The sequence below is a fragment of a genome, unplaced genomic scaffold, assembly GCF_019419815.1.
Source record: "Pyrus x bretschneideri cultivar Hongxiangsu unplaced genomic scaffold, Pyrus_bretschneideri_v1 Contig47, whole genome shotgun sequence".
In the NCBI taxonomy this organism is placed as follows: domain Eukaryota; kingdom Viridiplantae; phylum Streptophyta; class Magnoliopsida; order Rosales; family Rosaceae; genus Pyrus; species Pyrus x bretschneideri.
The window spans coordinates 2,769,211-2,778,666 of record NW_025999784.1 but is presented as its reverse complement, the minus strand read 5'-3'; the positions used below and the strand labels follow the sequence as shown (position 1 = coordinate 2,778,666).

The 9,456-nt window shown below is 36.9% G+C and overlaps 1 protein-coding gene and 1 long non-coding RNA gene across 5 annotated transcripts; one reads left to right on the top strand and one right to left on the bottom strand.

Moving 5' to 3' along the window:
- Positions 1-652: 652 nt before the first annotated feature.
- On the bottom strand, positions 653-1,852 carry LOC103956244. Its single transcript, XR_668465.3, has 2 exons — positions 1,234-1,852; positions 653-901 (listed from the first exon to the last, which is right to left on the bottom strand). It is a non-coding gene; the product is annotated as an uncharacterized LOC103956244 (long non-coding RNA).
- Positions 1,853-4,100: 2,248 nt separating this feature from the next.
- On the top strand, positions 4,101-9,128 carry LOC103956245 (post-GPI attachment to proteins factor 3-like). Of its 4 annotated transcripts, none has more exons than XM_018649655.2 (7): positions 4,101-4,257; positions 5,840-5,901; positions 6,491-6,591; positions 7,342-7,603; positions 7,713-7,909; positions 8,243-8,430; positions 8,597-9,128. In XM_018649655.2, exons 3-7 carry the CDS (start codon positions 6,491-6,493, stop codon positions 8,908-8,910), a joined length of 1,062 nt encoding a protein of 353 aa, XP_018505171.1. In that variant the 5' UTR covers positions 4,101-4,257; positions 5,840-5,901; the 3' UTR covers positions 8,911-9,128. The 4 variants fall into 4 exon arrangements, with proteins under 4 accessions (XP_018505171.1, XP_018505170.1, XP_048424048.1 ...); XM_018649654.2 differs by having other exon boundaries at positions 5,840-5,931; XM_048568091.1 differs by lacking the exon at positions 4,101-4,257 and adding an exon at positions 4,815-5,113 and having other exon boundaries at positions 5,840-5,931.
- The last annotated feature ends 328 nt before the right edge of the window (positions 9,129-9,456 follow it).

Sequence of the window (9,456 nt, the reverse complement as noted above, 5' to 3'; positions counted from 1 at the left end):
AAATGATAAATTGTGGACAAACTCATAGACCACTTCAATTGATTTCCATAGTCAAGAACCAAAATGATTACTTTTACGCCAATATCAGAAACCATTATAAATAAAAAGCTTACATATTCATTTAGTTCATTACCTTCTCGTATAATACCAAACTTCTTCACTACTAAATAAAAACACGCATGTTTAATTTTTCTCAGTATTTGGCTGCATTGCTTATGGCTTGAAGACATCACTAATTCATTATCTTAGAGTATTTGGGTGCATTGCTTATGTCTTGAAAACACGACAAATCGAAGAAAAATTCGACAAGCTAATCATCTTCAAAAAGATGAGAAGCATGTGTTTATTGGCCACTCCTCCACATAATATATTTATTTAACTCTATCAAATATTTTGTTAGCCTTGGAATGCAATTTAAAAAAAAATGTCCTTCTCTCTCATTTCAAAGATAGCGTTAGGAATAAGAATATATATTAAACTTGTCATTTATGAGATTTAAACTTAAGAGTTCTCATCTATAAGTGGAAGTAAATACTTATATTTTAACAAAAATGATACTTTAGTGTCTTGTTTAATTAAAAACGCTACTACGATCGGCAATACAAGAGTATATTAAACAACTAAAACGATTAACACAGATAATACTAAGCAGTGAGCATTCATCCAAAATATTATTTCATATCAAAGGCTTACGAAGGTTTCACATTAAATCATACATTCAAAACGTGCCAGAAACATTTTTCATGTAGCTAGTAACAGTATTCAGCAAATACACACTTTCTTTTTGGTTCTTGGTTTTTGGTTGGGCTGTGAAACAAGCCTTTTTCTTCTTGAAATTTAAGTATTGGCTGCAACGTAAAGGAAACAGGAGTTGAGCACGCTCTCTTGACGCCCCAAACACCTACAAGGGCAAATCATACATATATAATCATGTGGAGATAAACAATTAATTGAAACTTAACAAATTAATGAATTAACTAACAAATTAATTAAACCTGGCCAACCATGTGTTGGTCACATTTAGGTCATATTGTAAAGATAAATCTCATAACCAATATAAGAAAATTATACGTGAAGTCATTCTTGTAACAGGACAATATTGAGTAGCAATATGTTTCAAAAATAGCATATGTCAAAAATTTTAACGACTAGTTTTGTTTGTTTCTTAAATCTAACTAATTAAAATTCTTTTGTGGATTAGCAAAAAATGAAATCAACTAAGGAAATAATTACCTGATTATTGGGCAGATGCATGCACATGCGACGGATTAATCGCTGTCGCTGCTATCATCCTTCTTGTCCTTCTTGTCCTTCTTGTCTTTCTTGTCCTTCTTCTTCTTCTTCTTCTCGCCCTTGTCTTTGTGGTCATCTTCGTCGTCTTCCTTATGGTGGTGGTCATCTTTGTCCTTGCGGTGGTGGTCATCTTTGTCCTTGTGGTGGTGGTCATCTTTCTCCTTGCGGTGGTGGTCATCTTTGTCCTTGTGGTGGTCGCCATCTTTGTCCTTGTGGTGTTCGTCATCTTTGTCCTTGTCGCCCCAATGTGGAGGGCACCTCCAATCTTGCCCATGATTCCTGACATTTTCACTGTCTCTCTCTCTCTCTCTCTCTCTCTAACTTCTCTGTCTAAAACAAACAGTTCTCTCTAACTTCTCTGTGCAGCGTATGTTATATGAGATATGAAGCTGAATGTGTGCCTATTTATAAGGAAAACATGAAAAAAGACGACCTTTCCTTTCCCGTCTTTCTTCAAATAAATAAACAACTAATATTAGAGTTCATCCGCGGTTTGATTGCAAAGTACATTGACCATCGGCCACCTATTTTCTTGAGTCTACATGCACTTAATTGTTACACATTTGTGTGTTGGATTAAATATAATATTACTCACTCCAGTTTAAGCCATTATATTAAATACAACCTTTAAATATGTGTTGATAACTCGTCATTACTCAAAAAAAGTAGATATGTCGTAGCTACGTATAAGTTTATGGGTTTGTTTAGATATGCTTTTAAAATGACTAAAAGTCCTTTTGGTGAACATGTTTTTGATACTAATCCTTAGTAAAAATTCAAGTGGATCCTAAAAAAACACTTTAAGTGCTTCCTGCAAGAAACACATATCTAATACTTCTTCTAAAAAGCACTTAAAATGATTTTGGAACTCAAAATCAATTTAACTAAAAGTGTTTTTAGACATTTTAAAAGCACATCCAAACAAGCACTATAACACGTCGATACCATATCCATGCTACGTCGACGTGTACGTGGGAAACGGTGGTACAAAGTCTACTCAATCTTTCTTTATATCCAACATCTGTCGCGTGTCGGTAAGATCACTTTATTTTAAACCAAAAAAAAAAAAAAAGATTATTACTACATCAAAGTCCTCTTGTTTTTCTTGGCCAAGACTTTGTCCTGAGTCTGGCATTGCGGATCGACTGTTGGTTTGTGGTTTGGCACGTTACATCGAAGTCTCCGACTCTTGCCGTGAATCATGGCTGTGTCGACCGCATGGCTTAATAATATACAAAGAAAAACTTGAGTTGAGATGCCAACCACATCATTTATAAGGCGTTCTCGTAAAAAAAAAAAAAGTTTTTAGTATTTTAGTCTCACTTAATGTGATAACCATCCTATTTTTGTCTCGTACATGTTATGTTTCATACGTATATTTTACACATTGATCTTGCGTTTTGATGTAGGTTTTGAATGTACCGGTTAGTAGTTAAAACTTACTATATCAAAGAAAACACGAGATAAACATATTTCAAAGCATCACAAGTCGCTATATTTAGTAGAAAATACAATAAAACGACGTTTAAGGAGAAACGAAAATTGAAAAAATGTAGTTATGGCGATGATGGCGATGGCGAACTAAAAAAGATGGAAGATATTTCTTCTCTTTTGGCAACACTTGGATAAGCAAGAATCTTAGCATGGATGCCTCTCGTCTTTAAAGCTTCAACTACGATCCTTACATAACGCTGCATTCTACACATTCAATACCACCCCTCCACCCCAACCCAATACACCCCCAGTATCCGAAACCCAAAACCCAACACCATCTCCGAAACTTATCAAAGAAGAAGACAACCATCAATTTCCCATATATATCCAAATGAAGCAGGCAAATAAAACTGTAAATACAAACAACTGAACATATTGGATACAAAAAATGGTAACCAAACGAAAGAATTGTGAGAGGTGAACTTAGTTTGGAGCGACATAAATTGGGGGTTGCAAGGTGTTGAATCCTTGCATGCCTGCGTTGGTTCAAACTTCATCGGTGGCTAATCTAACATTTAATCTAATAAAATCTATCGTTTGACAAAAGAAAAAAAAAAAAAAAAACCAAATTTAGCAACTCTAACTAAAAGAATCACGTGAATGTCACGCGAGACAACCAACTAATGAGTGAAGTAAGTTGGGCCTCAACAACGAATGGGCTAGGGAATGAGTAATTAAACAAGTATCCAATTCATTCTAGATGACCTTCCAAACTTCTAACGCACATGAAAAGCGCACATTTAAGTTACACGTGAATGGTCACTCAGTAGTACAATTAGTTGTATTCCTTCTTTATTTGTAAGTAAGAGATTTTAAGTTTAATCCTCACCAAAGACGAATTTGAACCACATTATTGTTAGCACATGAATAAAAGTCGTTAGATAATTAACGTGACGAGATCTTACGACTCCTGTTTAAATATATAACTTAAGGGTAATGCTAAATAGATTAAATTTTTAAACTAAATTTGCAAATTAAATAAAGTGTCACTAATAGAAAATAAGAACGTTAATAAACACTTAAGTAATAATCATCAACAACTATATCATTTGGTTTAAAAATTTAGTCTCCCTAGCATTAGCCATAACATTTTTTTTTTTTTTGAACAAACAATTTATCTACACTAAGGAGGAGGGATGAGTTTAGCCTCACAATTTTACTTACAAGTAAAGATGAATACCACTAGACCGGAGTACTAAGAGGCAACATTACTCAAATTTTTTTTTTTTTTTAAACAAACGATATTAGTTAAGAGGAAAAAAGATAACCACCGGCCTTTTGGCTAGAATCGTATGAATTTTCTCCATATTCGAGTTTGAATTGTCTTGTGTTTGAAAAGCCAACCGAGCGTCGTCCTCTTCACTTGACCTGAGCTGCTGACCCTCTCGGCTTTAACGAAGGATGACGAACCCACTTCCTATTCAGATCTGCTGATCGCTCTTCCGCTGCCCACGATCCTGCCCCCTCCAGGTACGCACGCATCCATGGCTTCTCCGATCATACTCCTACAAACTACTCCGATTCAGATCCCTCATTGCAGTCAATGATTTCTCAGCACCCAATTGAACCTATCCAGTTTCAAAAAGTTCATTTTTATTTGCATACTCTGCAGACTATAAAAATCGTAAAAATTGAATCTTTCAATTTGTTACAACAATGGAAAAGTGTTGATCTTGTATCCTGTATTGAATATCTGTTCAACTCTATCGCTTTCGATTCCGTCGTTTGTTTTATCAGCTGAGTTTTTTTTAGTAGAACGATTTAGTGGGTTAAATAGTTCGTTGTTAGGAGTGGGGAATCGGTGGGGATGAAACCCGCACCGAGGTGCATAGCGCCATCTGCACCAGCTGAGTTCCCTTGGAAGATACTATCACATATCACATTGATTTCATGGTTAATTCTAGATTGCATCAGTGTACATGGCATATATTGCTAAATTTAACAACTGGATGTTTGCTAAAGAATTCCGAGGAATTAAACGGGTGAATCCGAGTCACTTAAAGGCATTGTATACTTGGTACCAATTTGGCTTAAGCTTAAATTCTGAAAAAAACATTTTTAAGCAGCTTATTTTTACAGTTTTAGATGAAAAAAACGTAAAAGCAGCAAAATTAAGCTTCACAAGACCGGCTTTTTATCGCCAAAACACGGATGAACAGTGTTCGTTAAATGAAACTTTCAAATTTTCAAACCTACCCTTTTGCATCTTTCTCCTAGAACTCTCCTTCACTGTTGTCTCTCGCCCGCTCCCACTATCCTGTTCTCTCTCCGTTCGAGCTCGATCTCTCCCTCTCATCTTGTTCGAGCACTCTTCACCAATAAAAAGGTATATTTCCTTTTCTCAACCTCTATTTCTGGATAGTTGGAATATTGAAATTGAATAATTGGAAGGTAGAATTGGAAGATTTAGATTTCTGGGTAATCTGGGTGATCTGCGATTCTGGGTAATCTGGATTTCTTGGTCATCTGGGTTTCGGAGTGTTGAGGCCGACGATGATGGACTTCTTCAACGGCATGGAAGACCAGGGCTCAACCATGGCCATGGACGTCTCGTCAACCCACTCGAGGCGTTCCGCGAGACCCTGACGGGGTGAAGGCAAGCTAGCCGATGCCGATTTCTTCACCTGCTTCGAGGACGATTTCGGTGACACTGACATCAACTGAACCAGCAAGCCAAGTCATCATCCTCTCTATTATTTTGAAAAATTGGATATATAAAGATATGGATTTTAGTATGTGTTTTTGCAATCTGTGATTTTTCTATGAATGATTGATGAGTTTTCTGTGTGATTTGCTGATAAATTAGACATTCTTCTATGAATGATTAATATGCTTACTAGTCATTTTATACTGTCACAACAGTTTTATATAGAAGTTTACCAAACATTCTCACACTGTTTTTTTTGCTAAAAGCACTTTTTGCATTATAGTTTTGAAAAAAAGCACAGTAATCCCAAACTAGCCAGTATCACATATGCTTCGGTTAAAGTTTGACCAATCATCAAACTTTAGAGTGAATTGATGATTCGATTTTATTGTTTTGGTACTGCAGGTGGGATTTTACATAGTCGAATTGCTCGGGATTGGGGGCTTTTTCACCTCTATCATTCAGAGGTGTGTTGGTTATAGAGTTAAATCTCAGAGGTTACTCTCATGATTTTTCGTGTCTACTGATATTTCCATGCACTCTAGTGACAATTGAATATGTTCTCTTCCTTGTATATTTTCAAATTGCTTTACAAATACAGAATAATGAATTGGAAGTCAAATTATGAGAGGAACTTTGATAAACAATTATGAAAGACAAAAGCGACATTGATTAATCTAGAATATAGTCGGGCCTGCTCTACTGTAATTTGTTGCTTCATTCCATTAGAATTTATATGGGATGGTGTACTTGAACAAAAATGTTGTTAGTGGACGTGACCATAAATAAGGCATTGAAACAAAGCTGTTGTTTTTAATAAATTACATATACAATTAGCTAATAGAGAAGTTTAATTCTACATGGGCACCAACAGAAAGGTCAGACATTTCGCTGTATAGAGTAGTAAATTTCCTTTTTTTTTTTTCATTCTTGCCTTGGTTGGTTTTTGTAACGAAGAATATCAGAAAAGGCATTGAAGTAGTTAAGATCTCAGCACCTTGTAGTGGTCAAATTTGACACCTTTAGACTCTTATCAATCGGTAATTCTATGTTCAGATGTTAAAGCATTATTGGGTTGCTTTCTTTGTGGTGGTGTCATGGGCTGTCAGCTTCACAGTTTTAGATGCCAGTGCTGGTGATGCTGATCCGCGCTATAGGTAATTGTTTTTATCTTTTTTTAGATATTCCTTTATAGTTCATTTTGAGGTATGCTGCCTTTGTACCTATTGTTACTCGTTTGCCACATCTGCTTGTATGTTTTTTGAGGTTTTCGCATTTCTTAAGTTTAAGAGTTATGTATTGTCACCTCTTGTCATTCATCATTTAGAACACAATGTAGCCTACTATGTTAATCTAGCATGCAGAACACGTTCTTTCCTGAATCAGCCATTTATCTTCCAAATGACTGAAATTTCAGCTGAATCCTGAATGGCTATATTGCCCGTCTTCATTGGAAGTTCTAATGGAAGGGGCCAGTTGTCGCCCACACTGTTCCTGTGAGTAGGGCCACATTGGTGTTCTCCCCATTATTAGCAATTAGTGCTCCTCATTTGAATTTCGAACAGGGAGCTTTCTTTTCCCTCAAATGTTTGTGTTCGCATATCTATATGGTAATTCACCAATCAGTTATTGACTGGATGAATTAATACATAATAAGTATCCCTTGAGTAAAATAGCTTCCGTAAAACTATTTATCAATCCTTATTACACAATTGGAATTCTTTTCGGTAAGTACCTCACTAGAAATTAATTTGTAATAATTGGTTTATTTCTAAGCTGTACAAGTTCTTTGTGTATTAATTCTTTGGCAAAATTGACATTTTGTTATTTTGCCGACACTTGTAACTTGTCATGTGGATTTCACACTGTGAATTTGGAAATTGATATATGATTACTTGCAACTTTAGGGCTTGTCTAAAAGAATGTGGAGAAACCGGTTGTGTAGGGCAGAGATGCTTTCCGAATTGCAATTTCTCTTCTGATGGGGTCTCTGTTGATCGTCCATGGTACATGCGAGAACCTCTTTATCAGCAGTGGAAACAATGGGATTGCCAAAGTGATTGCCGTTACTATTGTATGGTTGACAGAGAGAAAGAAAGAGAAGCAGCTGGTAACGGTCCAGTCAAATATCATGGTAAATGGCCCTTCAAGCGTGTTTATGGGATCCAGGTTTGCCTTTTTCGGACTATATGCGTTGGCAACATTTTCTTTTACAATATATTTTAATGGTATCATAGTTCTGTGGTTGGTGCTATTTGACATGTTATCCTTTATTTAGGAGCCTGCTTCCGTAGCTTTCTCTGTGCTTAACCTTGCAACGCATTTTCATGGTTGGATATCCTTTTTCATCCTTTTATACTACAACTTGCCTCTGAGACGGGATAAGAAGACGTACTATTATTTTGCTAGTTTATGGCACATCTATGCTCTCTTATCATTGACCTCCTGGTTTGCGAGTGCTCTGTTCCATAGCAAGTAAGCATTTTATTCTACTCTAACTTGTGCCACCCATATGCAAGCTCACAATTTTCCTTTTATTATTGGGACTTGGATATTTCCTCATGCTTGAATGGGTTGTAAAATAATTTTGAGTGTTGATTTGTATGTTAAGTTGTTACTGTGCTATTTAAGTGACATTTTAATTTTCCCTAAATCTTTCTGGAAAGACTAGTTATTGATGAAAGACGAATGATAAATACGGTTTGCTTATGCATTGAATTTACCTCATCTGGTGATCCTTACTAAAATGGGGGGTAATTTGGTTGCTTGGCACATTTCTTGATCATCAATGTGTCTAATGGACTACAGGGACGTGGATTTGACCGAGAAATTAGACTACTCATGTGCAGTGGCAATACTTGGGTACTCACTTATTCTGTCCATACTAAGAAGTTTTGATGTGAAAGATGATGCCGTCAGAGTCATGGTTGCTGCTCCACTGCTTGCTTTCGTAACCACCCACATATTGTACCTCAACTTCTATAAACTGGATTACGGTATGGCAGTTTACTACTTTTTTGTCATTGACGTATAGTTGGAGAGAGAATATTGATCAATTGCACCTCCTTTAGTCTTCAAATAGTTTTGTTAACATGTAGTTTCTTGACGTGCATAGCAATCTCACGACGACAATCTGACTGAGATAATAAAAAATCTTTGCAGGGTGGAACATGCAGGTTTGTGTTGTCATGGCGGTGGTTCAACTTCTTCTTTGGGCAGTTTGGGCTGGCGTCACTCGCCATCCATCACGTTGGAAGCTGTGGGTGGTAGTAGTGGGAGGAGGCCTTGCAATGCTCCTAGAAATCTATGACTTCCCTCCGTATTACGGATTCTTGGATGCTCACGCCGCCTGGCATGCCACCACGATTCCCCTAACTTATATTTGGTGGAGTTTTATCCGAGACGATGCCGAGTTCGTGACATCTAATCAAGTAAAGAGGTTGCGAAACTCGAACGTTGCAAAGAAGGCAAAATAGAGCATGTGATGGTGGCGCTTGAGCACGTAGCCCTCGTCTCCGTTAACTTACTGGAAATTGCAGTTTTTCCCGTTTTCTTCACTCAACCTGCATTGCAAAACGAGACAGTTGCCGTTGCCGTAGTCAGTAGGGTACGGATTGCAATTGCATTGAGATAACTTTGGATTTTGATTTTTCTTTGGTAATACTGTTATAGTTAAATTATTTTTATTTCATCATTTGTTGAAGTCCTAATGATGGTTCGTTTCGAAGTGCTTCTTGCAGAAAGCACTCCAAGTGCTTTTTCATGATTCACTTGCATTTTTACTAAAGATTAGTTTCAAAAGCACATTCTTTCTTTCGGTAAAGACCACATAGTGTCCCCACATCCCAAGGATGGGACTAATCTTTGCTTGAGGTTCGGCTTGCCTTTGGCCACAAAGTGCTCTCAGCTGGTTTCAAACCCCTGCCAAAATGGCACCGGGGAATCCGCCAATTGAAGGTGGCAACTTGCCAATCGCACCACACCTTGTGGTTAGTTCCAAGAGCACATTCATCAAAAGTGCT

Bases quoted from the DNA above. Each gene is read 5' to 3' on its own strand.
- LOC103956245 (XM_018649655.2), top strand. From the start codon at position 6,491: ATGTTAAAGCATTATTGGGTTGCTTTCTTTGTGGTGGTGTCATGGGCT. The intron at 6,592-7,341 runs GTAATTGTTTTT...TTGCAACTTTAG, and splicing joins GATGCTGATCCGCGCTATAG to GGCTTGTCTAAAAGAATGTG. The intron at 7,910-8,242 runs GTAAGCATTTTA...AATGGACTACAG, and splicing joins AGTGCTCTGTTCCATAGCAA to GGACGTGGATTTGACCGAGA.